At 45.3% G+C, this 21,836-nt stretch overlaps 1 protein-coding gene across 3 annotated transcripts in view; it reads right to left on the bottom strand.

The window, feature by feature from the left end:
- The window catches only part of EYA2 (EYA transcriptional coactivator and phosphatase 2), a 278,029-nt gene that overhangs the window by 189,713 nt on the left and 66,480 nt on the right, over window positions 1–21,836 (bottom strand). For all 3 annotated transcript variants that reach the window (XM_047770951.1, XM_047770952.1, XM_047770950.1), the window contains one exon: window positions 3,196–3,314. In XM_047770951.1, the coding sequence (XP_047626907.1) occupies window positions 3,196–3,304 (109 nt within the window). In that variant the 5' untranslated portion in view covers window positions 3,305–3,314. The remainder of the gene's footprint in view (window positions 1–3,195; window positions 3,315–21,836) is intronic.

Consider the following 21,836-nt stretch of genomic DNA (forward strand, 5'->3'; position numbering starts at 1 on the left):
CTAGGACTTAAAACAATGCTTGGCATGTGTTTGAGTAAACATCTGTTGAATGAATGAATGTACAGTTGCTTTTGATAGGAAAGACCTCTCTGACAAGTGAAGGATGCGGGATGGTCCTGCAGTGATAGCGGGAAGCCTGGTCCAGGCAGAGGAACAGCAGGTGCAGAGGCCCTGAAGGCAGAATTACGCTTGAGAGTTAGAGCCAAAGAAACAAGGCCAAGCATGGGGCTTGGTGAGAAGGGGACCCCGTAGAGATGAGCTTGAAAGGCTGGCAGGGACAGGCAGGTAGAGCCTGCTGGCCAAAGGTAAGGAATTCAGATTTCATTCTATACTATTTTTTTCTTTTTGCTTTTTAGGGCTGCACCTGCAGCATACAGAGGTTCCCAGGCTAGGGGTCTAATCAGAGCTACAGCTGCCAGCCTATGCCACAGCCACAGCAACTTGGGACCCAAGCCACATCTGTGACCTACCCCACAGCTCACTGCAGCCCCCACTGAGTGAGGCCAGGGATCGAACCTGCATCCTCATGGATACTAGTTAGATTCGTTTCTGCTGCACCACAATGGGAACTCCTCATTCTATACTCTTTAAAACACTAAGTCCTCTCCATGTTTTAAGCCATTTCATCTTCATATCAACTCTATGTGGTTGGTGGAATAATGATCCCATTTAACAGAAGGGGTCAATAAACCCCAAAGAGGAAATACGATGGACCTTTGTAGTCACATGGTGACAGTCACTCTGTAACAGAAGGAAGGACCCAGGAGGAGGGAGACCAGAGGCCAGGCAGGAAGGGCAGCTGTGACACCTGGGGCCACGACTAGGGTGGAATGTCCCCTGCAGAGTCCTGGAGCTCCCTCCCACATCAAGAGAAAGAAAAATGTGTGTGTGTGTGTGTGTGTGTGTGTAACCTGATCCTGCTAACTCTGCCTGCTCTGAATTTGGGAGCAAGCCCTCTCCACCCCATTGCTCCACCCGCAAAGCCTTCACCTTGGCAGCAGAAGGGGTGCGGACAGCTCCAAGTCACACAAAAAAAGGAGAGAGATGATGTGTTTGTGGGTGCTACCACTGTGGGGGATGGACACCTGGGGTCTGGAGACCCTTAAGAGCTTGGCAGAAAGTGATTATTGAGTTTAGAAGTGGGGACTCAGGAGCCAAAGGGCCTGGGTTTGATTCCTGGCCCTGCCATGAGCTGTATGACTTGCTTAGTTACTTAACTCCCCATGTACCTCAACTTCCACATCTGTAAAATGGGCTTGTAGCCTAGTAGGGATACAATAATTATAGGAGAAACAGTACAGTGTACTCATTAGGAAAACGGATTTTGGAGTCAGACTGCACAGGTTCAAATTCTGGCTGTCTTTGAAGTGTCACCTCAAGCAAGTTACTTGACCTCTCTGTGCCTCAGTTTCTCATCTGTAAAACAAGGATCCACTTCCTAGAGTTGCGGGGATTAGAGTTAATACACTTTCATGTCTGACACACAGTGGGTGCTGAGAGTTTGCTTTGATAGCAATAGAGGAGGAGAAGGAGGAGGAGAATTAGGCTAGATTTCTGTGGCTCTGACAGTGCCTGGGACAAAGTAGGTGCTCACAAAAACCAAGGATTAAAAGGGAGAGGCAGGGACTCCTTGAGACAGCTGCCCCTTGGCTCCCACTAGTGGCAGCCAAGGGGGACTGCAGGCCCAGCGTTTCTAGCCATCCAGATTTTTGTGGACTCTCCCAATTTTTCCAAGTTCGTTTTTATTTAAAATACAGCGTAAACCAAACAGAGATATACCCGAGGGCCCAACTTGGCTGTGAGCTGCCAGTCTGCAGCCATGGTATTGAGTTCACTGTGGTTATTTGATTCATGGAAAAGTAAGTTTATTTACCACGTCCCCAAGCTGTGCCAGGCACATTCCATAACATCACCTCATTTAATCCTTGCGGTAAGGACCCTACGAAGGGATCATGGTTCTGCCCCCATTTGACAGGTGAGAAAGTTGAGGTTCAGGAAGGTTAAACGATTTGCCCAAGATTACTTGGCTGAAGCCGTGGGGCTGGGAGTCAGACTGGGATCTTCCTCCCTCAGCAGCCTATGCCTTTTCCTGTCTCTACTGGCTCTGAAATGAAGAGTCTTTAGTGGACTGGTGCCTTCAGTTGGAAGGAAAAGGATGACTGTCTTTGAACAGGACTCAATAGATTGTCTCCAACTCTCAAAGAGCCCAGGCTGGCTTACATGGATATGCTCCAAAGGGTCAGGAGGAATGAGGGTGTGCTGTCTGTACCACGTCGGCACGGGAGCCCAGACCCTCTTGGTGGTGCTTTTAGCAGGGCTCTTCCAGCGTCATGACCAGCATGCAGGGGAAATGTCACCGTCTTGGTGACAGCAGTAATTACTCCCAGAAGCCTGGAGCTGCACAAAAGCAAATTCTTTCTGATGTTATAGTCAACTAGACACACTCTTTGGTTTTCCATGTCAGTTGCAAAGCACCATGTCCCATGGCGTCAAACACAGACAGTGAAGGAGAGACAGCCGGGGGTCTTGGAACACCAGCAGCAAATCCCAAAGCGGCTCCAACAAAGGGTTAAGCCCCATGGTTAAACATAATAGCTTAATGCCTTTTGCTAAGTAACTCTGAGCTCTACCAGGAAGGCTGACAGATCCCAAACAGCGCAAACAATAGCTGGAATTGTTCTCGAGAAAACTAGTCTGACTGCATCATTTGCCAATAATTTTTGAAACAGCTTAACTCTCCTCTGCTTCCTTGACTCCAACCCGACCTGAAAGCAAAAGGCAGACGAGTTCTTGTCCCAACGTCAAAGCCCCATAAACAAGACGCCTGCTTGGATGCGGAGATGGCAGGAGAGGACTCAGAGCTCCAGCCCCCAGAGCCTGCAGGACACCCCCTTGCTGGGCCTGAAACACACCCGAAACTGACTCGTGGAAGTGTCAGCATTTCTCAGAACTGGAGACCAGGAAAGGAAGTTCACAACCCGAACGAGCACACTTTTCCCTCTAATGACTAGATGAAACTGTTAGCAACCTATGCCAAAGTTTTGGTGCAACAATTTAATCGGCAGGAGGAGAAACGGTCACAATGACAGTACTTTCCAGAAGATGCAGGTCTAAGGCTGTCTGTCCCTTACCATATTCCTTGGGGTGCTCGGGGACCAGCACCAGGCCCCCCAAAACGCACACCAGGAGGCCTACCTTCGATGTCACTCAGAGTCCAGACATCAGCCTCAGCACAGTTAAGCTTCAGTTTACCGGGACGGTCGCTGTTTACAGTAAGGCTGGGTGAGATCACTAGTTCTAGCATTTCCTTGTACCTGAAAGAACACAAAGGGGAAATAAAATTTATTCATTAATTATGCATGCTTACTAATGATTCCGACTTCTTTCCCTAAGAGTATAAATATTAAAGCTGATTACCTAAACCCAGCCATCTTATAAATTCTACATAATAAGAATTCACTAAACTTTTCATCAAAGGGAAATGAGGAATTGAAGTATTTGCTCCCCTCCGGAGAATACACCCACTTGATTAAAACTTCCCCCTCCTTCCCACTGTATTTTGCCATTAGAAAAATTATATTTGGGTCTCTTTGAAATGGCATCTGAATGAGCTGGAGGGAGCCAGGGAGACTCTCCAGTAGGAGGAAGGGAGAAACAGGTAGGAGGGAGTTTTGTGTCTGGGTTCCTAAAAGCCAGAGGCGTGCCGAGAAGGGGAAGTGGACTGCAGTTAAGAGACAGGGATGGATAGGGTGTTACACAGTGCCCCTTGTACAGATGGAGAAGGGCTCAAAAGGTGTCACTGATATTTAAAAAGCCCCACGAGGGAGCTCCCACTGCGCCGCAGTGGGATCAGCGAAGTCTTGAGTGCGCTGGGATATGAGTATGATCCCCTGCCCGGCACAGTGGGTTAGGGATCTGGCATTGCTGCAGCTATGGCTTTCGTCGTGACCACAGCTGTGATCTGATCCCTGGCCTGGGAACTCCAAATGCCGTGGGGTGGCCAAAGGAAAAAAAAAAAAAAGTCCCTCTAGGCAGCAGAATGCCACAGCCCAGCACGGGGGTCCCTACCAAGAAGGAATACACGAGCTCCTGAATTACCCATGATTTTGATAAATGCTATTGGGGGGAGGGGGGGAAGAATAGGGACAAGTGTCCTGGGTCATTCTCACTTTTAATTGAAAACTTTTCCAACTCTTATATATGTACTTATTCCCCTTAAAGTTCCACCCACTGTGGTCAAGGAATGAAGTTTCTGGTCAACGCACGCAACATCGGACATGGCGATTTTCCAAGGACTAAACTCCAACCAACAATCAGTGTGACACTGATTCAAGTTGTCCTCAGAGAATGGCGAAGTTTAGCCACTGCAAATCAGGATTCAAGGTCATCCTTGGCAGGATCCGTTATCATTTGTCAACAGAGCACCGTGTATGGACTGGTGGTGACATGGATCTAAACTCAGATTCCATCGTGAAAAGTTAGGGATTCAAATTCCAGTTTCACTACTCACTACCTTGAGCAAGTTCCCCAAACTGCTGTTAAGTCAAAAGTTTTCTCATCTAGACAATGGGGATTAGCAAAGTATCTCCCTTGCTGGGTCATGGTGAAGATGAAAAGAGATGATACATGCAAAGAAATGACTTAGCAGGCAGCAACCTAAATGCCCAGGTGTGACCATAGGACTGAATAATATAGGCAGAACTGGCACATGATGGGATACGATACAGCAGTGAAAAAGGTTTCATGGGAGCTCCACTCACCATGATGGACAGATTGACAAACAAAGTACCCGGCATTGTGGTAGAAGGGTACCAATGGTATCCATGCCATTTCTATGAAGTTCAAAATATAAGATCAATATTATATACCATTTAGGGATTCAGACATAAGCAATAAAAAGATAATAGTCTGTGCAGGAACGATAAACACCCATTTCAAGGAGAATAGTTAACTGGGGGTCTTCAGGGGATACAATTTAGAAAGTGAGACTCTGGGGCTTCAACTGTATTTGCAACATTATAGTTCAGAAGTTGACACAAATTATGCCCCATCCAAATCCAACCTGTCATCTGTTTTTGTGTGACCCGTGAACTAAGAATAGGTTTCACATTTTTTAAATGATTGAAAAAATCCTAAGAAGAATGACATCTCAGGACCTTTGAAAATTATGTTAAATTCCAATTTCAGTGTTCATTAGTAGTTTTATCAGAACACAGCCTTGCTCATTGCTTTACTGTATCGTCCATGGCTACTTTCATGCTGCAACTTCTGAGTGGAGTAGTTGCCATAGAGACCTGCAATGCTGCAAATATTTTGTATTTGGCGGAAAAAGTTTGTCATCCTCTGTTTTAGTCTCTAAGCAGGCATACCCCTTTCATAAGGTTACTCTACATCTCTGAATGCCTGAAATATTTAATATTTTTTAACAAAGAAAGAAATCAATTAACCCAGGACTTGTACATAGAGAGTACATTATATACACTTAAAAACATTTTTTTTTTTTTATGGCCACACTAGCAGCACATGAAAGTTCCAGGCCAGGGATTGACCTCTGCTGCAGCTATGACAACTCCAGATCCTTTAACCCACTGTGCCAGGCTGGGGATCAAACCTGTACCTCCACAGCAACCCGAGCACCTGCAGGTGGATATGTAATCTTCTGTGCCACAGTGGGAACTCCTATACATACTTTTTTTAAAAATGATTTTTATTTTTTCCATCATAGTTGGTTTACAGTGTTTTGTCAAGTTCCTACTGTACAGCAAATTGACCCAGTCACGCATTCTTTTTCTCATATCCTCCATCATGCTCCATCACAAGTGACCAGATATTGTTCCCAGTGCTATACAGCACAATCTCATTGCTTATCCACTCCAAATGCAATAGCCTGCATCTATTAACCCCAGATTCTCAGTCTATCCCACCCCTCCCCTCCCCCTTGGCAAACACAAGCCTATTCTCCAAGTCCATGAGTTTATTTTCTGTGGAAAGGTTTATTTGTGCCATATATTAGATTCCAGATATAAGCGATATTTGCCTTTCTCTTTCTGATTTACTTCACTTAGTATGAGAGTCTCTAATTCCATCTGTGTTGCTGCAAATGGTATTATTTTGTCCTTTTTTATGGCTGAGTAGTATTCCATTGTGTATATATACCACATCTTCTTAATCCATTCATCTGTCGATGGACATTTAGGTTGCTTCCATGTCTTGGCCATTGTGAATACTGGAACTCCTATATATATTTTTTTTATTATTTTTTTCCATCTTTTTTTTTTGCCATTTCTTGGGCCTCTCCTGTGGCATATGGAGGTTCCCAGGCTAGGGGTCCAATCCGAGCTGTAGCCCCCGGACTACGCCAGAGTCACAGCAACGCAGGATCCAAGCCACATCTGCAACCTACACCACAGCTCACGGCAACGCCAGATCGTCAATCCACTGAGCAAGGGCAGGGATCGAACCAGCAACCTCATGGTTCCTAGTCGGATTCATCAACCACTGCGCCACGACGGGAACTCCTATATATATTTTTTAGTCAGACAGGAACATTCCACACAAATCAGCTACCAGCATTTGTCTTTATGTTAACTGAATAAGCATTTGGGTCCTGAATGCTCCCATGTATACCTGTGTCCTGAGGTCCAGTTTTCTTGTTCCCCAAAATAGCACAAGGCACTCCAGTAAGAGGCCTAGGTATCTCTTTCCTTTAATATATCAAAACATTGTATGGAGCTTGGCAAACAGAAGATATTGAACCTATCGTCTGACTGTAGGTGTTGGAAATTTGCATTTTATCGAAACTCATTCCCTTCATTCTTTGGGGGTATATGCAAATAACTTAAGGTTTAAAAATAAACAATTTTGTAAAAAATTACATTTGTCTCTAAACATCCAGATGCCAGGAGTATGGGTATTAGAGGCAGCCAACTCTTAGCTAAATGACCAAATCCAGTTAAAAACAAAATAAATTGTTTTTTCTCCTCCTCAGGGTTTAAAAATATTTGAAGTAGTTGCCAATATTTAAAAATGAGGTGATTTCACATAAAAATCTAGAATTGTAGCTTCTCTTGAAGGATGGAGGAATATTGCCACATTCTTTCATGGCACCCATCAGCTGGAGCTGAGTAGTGGCTGCCCAGTTTAGCCAAGGCACATGAGCTTCAGTTTACCACAGTCCCCACCATTCCCTAGTGTCTTACATTTGGCCCTCCTTTTTCATTTCCTTTCATTTCCTCCTGCTCTGTACAGGGCCTTTGTATTTGAGCCCCGTGGATTATATGTCATTAGACAAGCCTGATGAAGAAAGAAAGAGCAGTGGGACACATCTGGTCTCAGTCTCTTACCTTATGATTTTACCAAGTTTTGCTGTCACCCTCATGAGCAATCAGCACATCCAAACAGCATTTGTTGATGTTACAACAGAGCAAGAAGGTGTTTGAGAGTTTTAACTCTGGGACAGAATAGCGCCTCTAAAGCTTTTTGCGTCTTCACCTCAGACTCTTGCCTAAGGCCCTTGAAGGCCATGCCAATGTGGAAATCATCCTTATTTCCCCCACAGCACTGGACACAGAATCTTGTTTATTCTGTCATCCGATCAACATCTGTTGGAGGATGAGGACAGAGGGAGAGAGGAAATTGGAAGGAGAGAGGAAATCTGTAATTGAGCAATTAGCTTCTTCAAAAATATTTTTTAAAATTTCTGTTTATTTTCATTTTCCATCCAGCCCTAGAAATGACTTTAATGTATTAAATACATAAATATGTCCCCTTATAAATGATGTATTGTTTTACACGTGATATGTGTTTTAATTTACATGAGTAGTGTTGTGCATGAGACCTCATTCTATATATTAGACTTTTTCCCACTTTCCACTATGATTTTTATATATATACTAATTTACTTATTTCTATAATTGGATGACTTGTAGCTAGAATTCCATACTGTACATACTGTATGACCACACTATTGGATTTATGCATTGCTCTAGTGCTGCCTTTCATCTCTCAGCCACTGTAAACAACGCTGTAATGAACATCTTTGTTAAGAGATCACATACACACACATTCTCAAAATACATAAACATCTGAGTCCCTGGGTATATGGGAACTGAACTTGACCAAGTACTAGCAAACTGTTCTTCACAATTCTGTGCTAATCTAGTTTCACACCAGAAGTGCATAAGCATTCTAGTTTCATAAATTCTTGCTAACAGTTGGCATTGTCCAGCTTTCTGATTTTTGCCAAACAGATAGCTGGAAAGTAATTATCTCATCATTGTTTTAATTTGCATTTCAATAATTATTAGAGAGTTTGAGCATATATTCACGTAATTGTGGGCCACAAGAGTTTCTAGGAACTGTCTATCCTTATCTTCTTGGCTTGCCCATTTTCCTACTGGGTTTTATTTTTTCCTTTTTTGGGGGAGGATTGATTTGCTAGAGTGCCTTGCAGAGTTTGTTTTTTTTTTGTCTTTTTGTCTTTTTTGTTGTTGTAGTTGTTGCTGTTGCTATTTCTTGGGCCGCTCCCGCGGCATATGGAGGTTCCCAGGCTAGGGGTTGAATCGGAGCTGTAGCCGCCGGCCTACGCCAGAGCCACAGCAACGCGGGATCCGAGCCACGTCTGCAACCTACACCACAGCTGACGGCAACGCTGGATCGTTAACCCACTGAGCAAGGGCAGGGACCGAACCCGCAACCTCATGGTTCCTAGTCGGATTCGTTAACCACTGCGCCACGACGGGAACTCCCCCCTTGCAGAGTTTAATTACTAGTCCATCGTTGGTTTTAGATGCCTTGCAGAACGAAAAAATTCTTATATATTTACTAAATAATAACCTGTTTTCCTAGGTGTAAAAATGATTTCCCTAATCCTGGGATATTAGAATTATCTACAATTTAAACTATTGACTTGGAATTCTTTTCCTCTCTTCCTTCCTTCCTTTCTTTCTTTTTGTTTGTTTTTTGTCTTTTTAGGGCTGCACCCATGGCATATGGAGGTTCCCAGGCTAGGGGTTGAATTGGAACTGTAGCCGCTGGCCTATACCACAGCCACAGCAACACAGGATCCAAGCCATAGCTGCAAACTACATCACGGTTCATAGCAATGCCGGATCCTCAAGCATGGCCAGGGATGGAACCTGTGTCCTCATGGATGCTAGTCGGGTTCGTTAACCACTGAGCCACGACGGGAACTCCGGAATTTTATCTCTCATAGTTAGGTCTTTAATTTATCTGAAGTCTTCACCTTTCTAGGGCTTTTTTTTTTTTTTTTTTTTCCATTTTTCTTGGGCCGCTCCCGTGGCATATGGAGGTTCCCAGGCTGGGGGTCAAATCGGAGCCGTAGCCACCGGCCTACACCAGAGCCACAGCAACGTGGGATCCGAGCCGCGTCTGCGACCTACACCACAGCTCATGGCAACGCCGGATCCTTAACCCACTGAGCAAGGCCAGGGATCGAACCCGCAACCTCATGGTTCCTAGTCAGATTCATTAACCACTAAGCCACGATGGGAACTCCCTCTAGGGCTTAAATTTGCATTTTCCTCCAGAATTAGCTAAAATGAAAATAAGCCATTTTTCCTAATATGTATTAAACTCTCCAACTGAATTTACTGCCCAGCTATAATGGAAGTTTCTATTTTTGGTTCAATGTCACTATTCACAATAAAAAAAATAAAACCTACAAAACATTGTTTCAAGGCATTGTAGGGCAACTAAGGCAGGACTTGAGGGCTCAAGACTCCAGAGAGATGGGACATGGACTGAGTTAAGTCTGACCTCTACTACTTTTCCCCACAAGACATCTGCCAATTTATAAGTTCAGAAGCAAAAAGGAGAAGCTTAGAGTTTTCCAGTCTCACTGGGCTGGGAAGACAAAAATTAGAGTTCAGGCTACTAAGGCAGCTAGGACCCAAGGAGCTAAGATCCTAGAGAGGTGAAAACCACAGAAAAGTGAGCTTGACATTGTTGGCAGTTGTTACCTTTGAGGCATTTGCCGAAACCTAAGCTGGGTGGGGTAAGAGTTAGAGAAGCCAAGCAGAAAGGGGTGGCTAAGAAGGCAAGAACTGAAGCAGAGCTTCTGGCAGTCTCCCAGTACCATGGAGGCAAAGTTGGAGTTCATGGCCCATCAAGGATGACAATCCTTGGTAAACATACCAGAGTTTTAATGAGACCCCTGAAAGGTCACTCCCTTGGATTATGGACCAACCAAATAGATCCTGCATTGAGTCATTTTAATCCCTTATTGGATCAAAGTGATTTGCTTTTGCTATCACCACAGGCCAGAATAAAAGCAACTTTTTGTGGGTAAAGATGTCATCTTCCAGAGTTTCCACAATTTTTCATACACCATGTCTAGTACTAAAAAATTACCAGGCATGCAAGGAAACAAAACCAAACAATCAAAAAACCAAGACAAAAGCCCCAATTCACATATAAAATTCAGATATTAGAGCTACTAAACATAGACTTCCCAAACTTTGAAAATATGATCAAGAAAAAAGATGGACAATGGAGGATGTCACAAGAGAACCAGAATCTTTAAATAAAATCAAATGGAACTTTTAAACTTGAAAAATATAATAACCGAAATTCAGAACTCCATAGAGCAGTTGAACCATAGGCTGGATAGAGCAGAAGAAAAGAATGAACTGGAAGATCAGATTAGCAGAAACATCTCAGAAAGAGGGTTGGAAAACAGGTTTTTTTAAAAAGCATAAAGGAAACATGGAGAAAAGATTTAATATACACATAACTGGGGCCACCTAGGAGAGGAGGGAGAGAACTTAGAAACAATATTTAATGACAAAACTGACAGAAAACCCTTCAAGACAGATGAAAGACATCAAGCCAACAGAATCAAGAAGTTCTGTGAATCAGAGGCAGGATAAATACAGAGAAAAATACTCTTGGGCACATCATAATCAAATTATACACATGTGAGAACATAGTCATCTTAAAAGGAGCCGGAAGGTGAATAAGACAAATGATCTTTAAAGAAGGACTAACGAGCCTTCTCAACAGAAATGATGGAAACCAGAAAACAATGGAATTTCATCTAACATAGACTCCTATACCAGCCAAAACAAACAAACAAACAAACAAAAGCCTTCCAAAATAAAGACAAAAATGAAACAAACTAAAATTAAGATTATTTGCCACTTAGTAGCAAGTACATATGTATCACAAAAGAATACTCTGGAAGCATGAAAAATTCAGAAAGAGATGGAGAGCAACATAAAAAGGTAAACTCGAGAGTAGGAGGAGAATAAATGAACTTAACATGTTCTAAGGACATTGTATTTTCCTTGATGTATTAATTTATAGCAAACTTTCAAAGACTTATCAAGGATGCATTCTATAATCTTTGGGAAAGTGCTTAGAGGATAAAAATAATAAATGTATACCAACAAGCTAATAGAGAATAAAAGAGAATAATAAAAATACTTGATTAATCCAAACAAGGCAAGAAAGTAGAGAAAAAGAAACAAAGGAGAGATGGAACAAATAATAAAAAAATGATGGATTTAAACAAATTTATCAATAATTATTTTTAAGGGGAGGACGAATAAGTTAGGAGTTTGGGATTAACATATACACACTAGTATATATAAAACAGATAATCAAGGAGTTCTCTTATGGCGCAGCGAGTCAAGGATCTGGTGTTGTCACTGCAGTGGTTGGGTCACTCTTGTGGTGGGGGTTCCATCCCTGGCTCTAGAACCTTGACATGCCACAGGCACAGCCAAACAAACAAACAAACAAAAGATAGTCACCAGGGACCTACTGTATAAGCACAGGGAACTCTACTCAACATTCTGAAATAACCTGTATGGGAAAAGAATCTGAGAAAGAATATACATGTGTATATGCAGAACTGAATCACTTTGCTGTACACCTGAAACTAACACAACACTGTCAATCAACTATACTCCAATATAAAGTAAAAATGGAATTCAAAAGTTACACTTAATGTGTACATTTAATGCACCAGGTCCTCGTTAACTCAAGATCTAAAATTCAAACATATCTAGAGCAGTTCAAACACACCATCCTTTGGAGGTGAATAAATAAATATCACCAACAAAGCCAAAGCAGCAGCAGTGTTAGGCTTCACAGAGTAGACAGGACCCTGACTTCAGGCACCACCACGGTTCTTTCCTGCTGGCAGCTCCAGCTTATGGGCACGGCTCTCCTGCAGACGCAAACCATTAACCACAAAGTATAACAACATGAATGGTTCAAGGCAACTCAGAATGAGAAAAATCCTTCCAAAAATTCTAACCATAGCTCCCACTTCCCAAGCACCTACTACATGCCAGGCAACTTCCCCAAGGATCCAGCTCGCGGCTATGCTGGATCCTTAACCCACTGAGCGAGGCCAGGGATCGAACCCACATCCTCATGGATGCTAGTCGGGTTCTTACTAGATCCCTGATTACTTGTACATTATCTCCTTTAACACAACCACCCGGGGAGGTGAGCTTCTATTTCCCAGCAGGCTCACTAAACACAGATTTAGGTCTGAGCAAAGCATAGGCACCAAGGAAATGCAAATCATGCCTGTTGGGTGAACTTTTCCTGTTCTGCTTAGAGGATCTAAAAGAGAGCTTTTTAAATTTCAGTGCACGGTGAATTCGGTCTTTGTGTTTGATGGGTTATGTTTTATTATTGAATTACCTGGGGCAGCAGAGGAGGGAGCTGCTCTTTGGTGTTTTGAGGGCTCTGAAGGTCTTAACCTGGACCTGATTATAGTGCTCATTGTACACATAAAGGAGATAAAAAGAGCGAACACATAAAGAGCATGGACTTTGGGGCCAAGAGCTCTTTGCATGTATTGGCTCATCTCATCCTAGGAAGTGGGTAGAGATGAGGAAACTGAGGTTCACAGAGTAACCTGCTAGCTAATAGTGGAGCTGGAAAAGTCCCAGGCTAGGGGTCAAAGCGGAGCTACAGCTGCCTGCCTATGCCACCGCCATAGCAAAACGCCACATCTGAGCCGCATCTGTGACCTACACCGAAGCTCGCGGCTGTGCTGGATCCTTAACCCGCTGAGCGAGGCCAGGGATCGAACCCACACCCTCATGGATATTAGTCCAGTTCTTACCCTGCTGAGCCACAACGGGGAACTCTGCTCCAGGGTCTCTTAACCACAGCTTGTGGGTGGATCAGAGTTTGAATCCAGGACCCATTCAGTTCCAATACCCATTAAGCCACCTGGTCAGAGCACTAGCTCTGTCATCTGCTACATGGGCTCAAATCCTAGCTATGCCTCTTTCATGAGCTTTGTGACCTTGGGCAAGTTATTTAATTTCTCTGAGCCTCATCCCAAAGAATGGAGAAAGTAATAGTACCCTCCCCGGCAGGTTATCCCACAGATTAAGTCAGAGAAGGCATGAGTGAGTGGGTGTTCAATAAAGGCGAATTACTGCTTACTTGCATTCACACGGACAAAAGCTTGAAACCCGGTTCATTTTATTCCAAGGAACTGCCATGAGGATCATCTGAAAACCACTGGTTCCGCGGTCTGATGGGCAGAGTTCAGTTCTCTTGCTATTTGGGGGGAGACTTCCTTTGCCTTCGTCCCCTCCTCCCCTCCTCCCCTCCTCCCAATCACCTGAAATAGGAGACGGGCTTATTCTCTTTGCAGGGGAGGCAAGAGAGAAATCAGCCTTAGATTCTGAGAGGAGGATAAAGTCTTGGCGTCTCTTTCGTGAAGGCAGGGGAGGAAGCAAAGGTGTGGAATTCATGTCCCCCCAAAATCCTCCCCCAGCCTGTGTTGTTGCAACCTGCCTCCCTTACCCCTCCTGCTTCGGAATTGGGTCAGAAGGAGCAGGAAGAGAGATGCATTTGCAAGCACCCCCAGCCCCCGCCCTCTGCCTTCTCCTCCGCCTGCTGCTGCCAGCGGCTTGCCATCATTTGTTACCCTTGTCACCACCACTGTCCTCAGGGACAGAGAAGTTCTGGGGAAGCGTGGGGCTGCAGGAGGAGCCCAAGAGATGACAGCTGGAGGGTGGGGGGTGGGGGCGACTTCAAAGGCTGGGAAGGATCAAAAGCAGATGGAGGGTCCCTGACGGCTGGGGGCTCACCTTTCCCCACCTGCCGCCATGAGCACGCCGCTACCTTGGCTGAGAACAGTGGCCCTGCCTGCTGGGTGGAGAGGACAGATGGCCAGTCGGCCAAGGGGACTTTAGAGAGGGCCAACTCCCAGCACCTTCCGAGGGCTTAGCGATCCCAACCTGACGACAGCAATCCCAGGCTTCTGGAGAGACAACAGCTGTGGCCCAAACCTGGACCTTTCCGGCTGCCTCCAACACCCCTATTTGATGTCATTCAAAATACATCTGCTAATGGTGAACTGGCTCTGCCCGTCTCCTCTATCTTGGGCGGCGGGGGCTGTTGCTTGAACCGAAAGCCCAGGATCATCCTCCCTCCTCCCTCTCCTTCAACTCTCACATCCAGTCCATCACTAGGTGTTGTCAAGTTCATCTCCTGCACATCCATGGAACTCATGAACTACTCTCCACCCCACGGCCACCGCTCAGGGCCAAGCCATCACCCTCTCTGCCCTGGACAACTACCATGGCCTCTGTACCCCACCCCCCACCCCCGGGGCTAATCTGGCCTCCCTCCAGCTTGTTCCCTGTGTACCAGCCAGAGGGGCTTCTGAAAACATAAATTGAACCTCCCCCATTCACCTCATCCCTGTCAGCTCTGCTTATTCTCAGAACGAAGCAAAGACTTCTGAACACAGCCTTGACCTGGCTTCCCTTTGCTCACCATCTCGTTCCAGGGTGCTGGCCTTCTACTCCCTCCACAGTCTCTGTTATGAGGCCTTTGCACATGCTGTTCCCTCTGCCTGGAACACCATTCCCTCCTGCCTGCCTGTCAGAGGTCTCAGCTCTGGCATGGCTTCCCAGGCCCTCCCTGAGTAGGGTCCATTCCCCCATGGCACCTTCTGCAGGCCCATGCCTCTTACACACACCTGTCCCCATCACTACTTTTAGGGGTGTTTGTATGTTATTTCCTTTCCATCTATCTTCCCGTCCAGACTGTAGCTTCTCTGGTGGTGGGGATTTTAGTTGGTCCCCCATTACGTTCCCTAACGCTCCTGTAGGGCCTGGTTCTTGATAACCATGTAATGAATTATTGGTTGTATGATGGATGACGGTGTCGTGCTTATTCACCCAGTATTTACCGAGTGACTGATATATATTCCAAACACTGCCAGTCACTGCCATTGCTACCACCCTGGATGGGACACTCATTTACATTACCTGCTGGGCCCTCTAGGAAAGGAGTTGGAGACTCCTGGCTTACTCTTCTTTCCGGCATTGGCTCTGTATGTAGGACATGATCAGAAGGACATGGATGTTAGATGCTACTGTCCCCTGGGGCCATCTCATAAGGGAGAAGTGGTCCGAAAGCTCCTGTCCAAATGATATAGGTGTTTGCTAATTATGCTTATTACACTATTTTTTTTTCTTTTTTTTTCTTTTTAGGGCCACACACCTGGGCATATGGATGTTCCCAGGCTAGGGGTCTCGTTGGAGCTGCAGCTGCCGGCCTAGACCACAGCCACAGCACTGCAGGATCCAAGCCGCATCTGCAACCTACTCCGCAACTTGCAGCAACACTGGATCCTTAACCCACTGAGCGAGGCCAAGGATTGAACCTGTGTCCTCATGGATACTAGTCGGGTTCTTAATCTGCTGAGCCACAATGGGAACTCCAGTTATTACACTATTGAGTTCTGCCTGGCTGTCATGCTATTGGTGTTCCTGCTCCCCACTCCCCTCTTAGGTTTTTTTTTTTTTCTCAGCTTTATTGAGATATAATTGACATATCATGTACGCTTAAGGCATACAGTGAGATGGTTTGATATATGCATATTTTGCAAAATGATTCTGGTGGTCCCACTTTGAGCGGGAAGAGAAAGCAGAAATGTCCAGAGTCACCACATGGAGAAGAAAGTCACTGCTTAAGGAAGGGCACGGCCAGAGCAGGGCACAGGGGGAACAGTGGGCTCCTGGCATTTTGGCCTGGTAGGTCAATAGCCTCTTTCCTTTCTTTAGGGAAAGAGCCTCCCTCCCCATCCCTATTTCTCTCCCCCCACCCCCGCTCTCTGTCCACCTGGCTTGGGTAGGGCTGACCTACTAACAGGCCCTGAGCTTGGCAATTAACATTTCCCATCCCTCTGTCTACAGTGATTGGCTCAAGGATGGTGGTCACATGAGTCAACAGGGACCAATGAGAAGCCTGGGATTAACTGCTGAAGAAGAGATGCTCTTTCCCACCAGACATGAACGTTAGAAGGTGTCTTTTTCACTCACAGTGCAAGTCCACAGGCTACCTTCGAATAGGACAGTCAGAGAAGACCGTGACACCGGCCCCCTCACTTATGATCCATATAAACCACATCTTTGGTGTTCAGTATGAAAGAAATGGCAGGAAAAAACTGCCATTCAAGGGCCACGGCCACTACCGATGACTGGGGGAAGGATGCCACATGTTGACTGGCACTTCACAAGCCCCTCCTCCCGTCCTCATCTCCATCCCTCCACCCTGTCTCCCTTATAATGGGGAAGACGTCACTCAAAAGAAATTGTGGGGCAAGGCTGGGATACACAGGGAACCATCGCCCCAGATGAGCGAGGTACTTTCAGTCTCCTCTCCAAAGGCTCTGCAGAGGCAGGTAAAGGAGGAACTCAGTTGAGACTAAATTCATTCACTGGTTCACTGAGCCGGCTGTCAATCATTAGAATCACTGACTATTCACAGTGCATGCCCCAAAGCAAAGCTGCTACTCATTCACTAATTTATTTCACTTCTTTTTTTGAAGGCCAGGGACTATTCCAGGCACTGAGGATACATTGAGAATCAGCCAGACAAGTTCTCTGGTTCATGAAATGGCACTGCGGAGTGGGATTTGCGACCCAGTCTTGGGTGGCATTCATCAGTGCGTGACCCCTGAAGTCTGGGGGCAGATCACCCAGTCACACAGAAGTTCTTCCTCCTGTTGGAAAAACACCTGTATTACCCCTTCTTTCTCATGATACAATTTGAACCACCCAGGTGGTATCTCAAAACGTTTAAATACATTTTAGAATTTTAGAGAAAATTAAAGTTGCCCTTGGCCACTCTCTCTCACTCTCTCCACCAGCTGTATCCATAATTACTAACACAATGAATAGCTTCACAGACATTTTTCTAGCCATAAACACACAAAACACCCACATTTACATCCTTAAAAGTACACGGTATTGTTTTATAAATGTGTTTTATGGGGTGTTCCCTTGTGGCACAATGGGTTAAGGACCCAGCATTGTCACTGCAGTGGTTTGGGTCGACGCTGGGGCTTGCGTCTGATCCCTGGCCCAGGAATTTTCACTTGCCATGAGTGAAGCCAAAACAAACAAACAAATGGGCTTGATGAATGGGTTTTTATCAATATCATTGACCTGCACATCATGAGCATATTTCTTGCTCCAGTAATAAGATGTCTAGATGTTCACTCCACGTCACAACACAAAGATCTAGCAGCTTACTCTTTTTAACTGATGCACAGGATCCCCAGGGCTCTGGGCCAGTCCAAGTTTGGTTATAACTAATGCCACACCGCCTGGGATAGGTCTTCTGGGGTGCACACGTATGTAGTTCTTAGGGGTGATGCCCCTAAAAAAAACCTGCTGGATCTACCTTTGAAATTGTAAGGGACAGGAGCTCCCGCTGTGGCTCAGCGGGATTGGCCGGAACTTGGGAGCGCTGGGACGGGGGTTTGATCCCTGCCCCGGTACAGTGGATTAAGGATCCAGCGTTGCTGCAGCTGCGGCTTAGTTTGCAGCTCAGCTCAGATCTGATCCCAGGCCTGGGAACACCATGGGGCGGCAAAATAAAAAATAAAAAAAAAAAGAAAGAAAGAAGGAAAGAAAAAAAAATTGTACGGGACGTTGGCAAACTGCTTCAGAGTGGCTGATCCAATTTATATTCCCAATGGTCATGCCCCATCTCACATTTTGCACTGTTTCCATTCCCTGATCTGAAAGCTTTTATCTAAAACTCTCCTAGGAAGACATGACAATTATTTGAATACGCCCCACAGCAGTCTACTCCTAGCAGACTAAGTTCTTAGGTCTGAAAGGAAAGTCTTATGTCAAGAAGGAAACTCAGGAGTTCCCACTATGGCACAGTGTGTTAAGATTCTGATGCAGCAGCTGGGTCGCTATGGAGGTGTGCGTTCCATCCCTGGCCTGGCGCAGTGGGTTAAAAGGATCCAGTGTTGCCCCAGCTGCAGTGTAGGTCATTTAAAAAAAGAAAAAAAGAAAGAAAAACTAGCTTGGGTCTTGAATCTTAGCCCCAGACTAAGCTCTCTCATTCAGGTCTGATAAATTCTCTTGCATGTGAACTTGGGGCAGAATAAAAAGAGTCAAAGGGAGAGTTTTACTACGCTTCCTTCAGCCCTGAGAGCATGTAAAACAAGGGCCCATTGTTTTGGAGAGTCCAGTTTTGCTTTTTATTTTGAGATCACTGGAGATTCACAAGACCTTGTGAAAGTTCAAAGAGGTCTCGGTACCTTCATTCACCGCCCCCCTCCCCCGCCCCCGCGATTGCATGTTCCCCAACCGCAGTACCATCTCAAAACCAGGATGTTGACATTGGTGCAGTGTGTTTGTTTCTCTGCGTCATCTCATCTGTAGATTCACGTAACCACCACTGCAATCAAGCTCTCTCCTGATGCCATCGCCACAAAGATCGCCCTCGTGCTACCCCTTCAGGGGTGCACCCACCCTCACCCCCGCCACCCCCCTAACCCCTGGCAATCACTAATCCTTTCTCCATCTTTAAAGCGTCACTTTAAAAATACTACATAAAAGGAATCATACCATATATGGCCACTTGAGATTGGCTTTAAAAAAAAAAAAAATAAGACTGCCTTTTACGATGCATTTTTCAATATTCACTAGACCCACAAGGGGCAACCTTCACAAAAGCACACAATGTGCAGTGACAACCAAGACGGGACCACACACAGTCGGCTGATTTCAGGTTGGGTTCAGCATGGCCCTGGAGCAAAATGCAGAACTTTATAGAATATTTCTCATGCAGAGCCATTAAAAACAACAACAACAACGAAAAAAACCAACCCACAACCAACAAAACAAGGCACAAAGTAAAACACCACGGATTCTTACTGTAAGGGAAGGCCTGGCCTTGCCAGTGGTGGCTGGGGAGCGCCAAGTGCTCAGAGGCCAAGGGGAGCCCAGGACCTCCCCCAAGAGGCCGGCAAGTGGCACCAGGCAGGAGGCAGTGTTTCTCGGATTGCCAGGGCATTCTGCTTTGAGTCTGGCCCCTACCCTCAGCAGAAACAACACAAGCACTGCTACCCATCACTGCTCCTGTCCCTCTTACTCACCCAACCACAGTCCACTGCAACGACCCAGACCCACTTAAAACCATGGAGAAACTAGATCTGAGTCTACAGAGCAAGCACATTTAATTTGAATGAAGAGGGATGGGTGGGAGAAAGATACTAGAGAAATGAGAAAAGAAACTGAATACTAAAAACTAGATATTAGGAGTTCCCTGGTGGTCTAGTGATTAAGGATCTGGCATTGTCACTGCTGTGGGTCAGGTCACCGCTGTGGCACAGGTTTGATCTCTGGCCCCAGAACTTTTGCATGCTTGGGGAGGGGGAGGGAACAACAACAAAATCCTAAATATGAGAATGTCTTCATTCTACCCAAATCTGTTTTTGTGCCTCCACGATGCACTGACCATTACAAAACAATGGTAATCATTTGCATGCAGTGAATGCTAATAACCAGGCACTGTTTAAGTCATTTTTTAGGTGTGAGCTGACATTATCAACTGCCCCTAAGAGACTGGCAGAGCTTGGATTCCCATCTTATAGACAAGGAACGCAAGGGCGAGAAGTTCTGCTCACTTATCTAGAATCAACTATAAGCGGCAGAGATGGGTTCACAGCCAGGATGTCTGATACCAAACGTTCCACTCTCCTGCCACCTGCCCCAAGAACAGCAGATGTCTTAAGATTCATCTTCCCTAATGATGGATCTCCTCTAATGACACCGAATGGGCCATGCAGTGATTCATGAGTTTTTACATGTTTTTCTTCTTGTTTTGAGGTGAACTCAATTTTATGCAACTTAATAAAGTGTGGGTTTTTTTTCCCTCCCTTTTTTGTAAGGTGGTTTCATGGTGAGGGCTAGAAATTTTTTTTTTTTAATGACTAACGTCAATCAGACACAAAAACAAACAGAATGGTAAACTGAATCACTTAGCTCCTATCACTCAGATTCAACAGTTTTCAAGATTTTTGCCAAACATGTCTCTTGTAAGCTCACTGGTGTGGAGATCTTTTTTTCTTCTCTTTGGTGAAGTTTTTAAATAATTTAAAAAAATTTTTCCTTTTTTCTTAAAATTTTAAACTTTTTTCTTTTCAGCTCTGCACCTGTGACATATGGAAGTTCCCAGGCTAGGGGCTGAAGCGGAGCAGTAGCTGCCAGCCTACACCACAGCCATAGAACACAGGATCTGAGCCGCAGCTCATGGCAACGCCAGATCCTTAACTCATTGGCCAAGACCAGGGATTGAACCTGCAGCCTCATGGATACTAGTTGGGTTCTTAACCTGCTGAGCCACAATGGGAACTCCGGAACAAATTCTTGAAGTCTCCTCTCTCCACTATGCTTCATTTAACAACAGGACACTGTCTGCTGTCACACCTAACAGAGTCACGGTGCTTCCTTGTGCTGCCCGGCCACAGGTCATCCCCAGTCTTCCCAGTTCTTATAAACCTTACCTGGTTTATAAGATTCAGGATGTAAACAAAGGCCACACGTCACATTTGCTTATTGTGTCTCTTACATTTGCTTCATCTAGAATAGCCTCCCCCTTCCTTTTTTAAAAAAAACTATTCACAAATTGAAAAAAGTGGGTTAGCTGTTTCGTAGGCTACCTCATGTTCTGGATTTTTCCATTTGCTTCTGCATGGTGGTGGTAACTCATTTCTCTTTCCATCGCATTTCTCACTATTTAGCTTTAAAATGGCACGAGGGGGAGTTCTCATTGTGGCACAGTGGAAACAAATCCGACAAGGAAACATGAGGTTGCGGGTTCGATCCCTGGCCTCGCTCAGGGGGTTAAGGATCTGGTGTTGCCATGAGCTGTGGTGTAGGTCATAGATGCAGCTCAGATCCTGTGTTGCTGTGGCTGTGGGGTAGGCCGACAGCTGTTGCTCTGATTCAATCCCTAGTCTGGGAGCCTCCATACGCCACTAATGCGGCCCTTAAAAAAAAAAAAAAAAAAAGCAAAATAAATAAGTAAATAATAAGTAAATAAAACCGCAGTAGGTTTAGAGTAATGGGGTGGTGGAACTAGTGCTTCAGAGCGGTGCTGAGTCCTCCCTGTCACATCACATCCAGGGGCATGATGCCCACGTGTGCCCCTTCCAGAGATACTAACAGGGGCCGGGGGCCCTGGGGTGGGGGGAGTGGCAACATCCTGCTTCCTCAGTTTACCAAGTTCCCCTTCCAGCTATTGTTTTCATCCACTGATGCTCACGGCCCGAATCAATCATTTCATTAGAGGGTTTGGAAATTTTTAAAAATATATTTGGAATGAAGAGATCCAAGTGTATTATAATCCCATGAATATATTTGTGTAGCATGTATATTCTTGCAAATCGCTGCAACACATCTTTCTTCATCGCCCTCTCCCAACCAGCCTGTGAGCTGGCCAAAGCCAGCAGGAACCCAGAATATCTGGGTGACAAACCAGGCCACCTTGGGTGCCTGGGGAGGAGGGTGCCGGGGTTC

The sequence above is a fragment of the Phacochoerus africanus genome, chromosome 3, assembly GCF_016906955.1.
Source record: "Phacochoerus africanus isolate WHEZ1 chromosome 3, ROS_Pafr_v1, whole genome shotgun sequence".
NCBI lineage: Eukaryota > Metazoa > Chordata > Mammalia > Artiodactyla > Suidae > Phacochoerus > Phacochoerus africanus.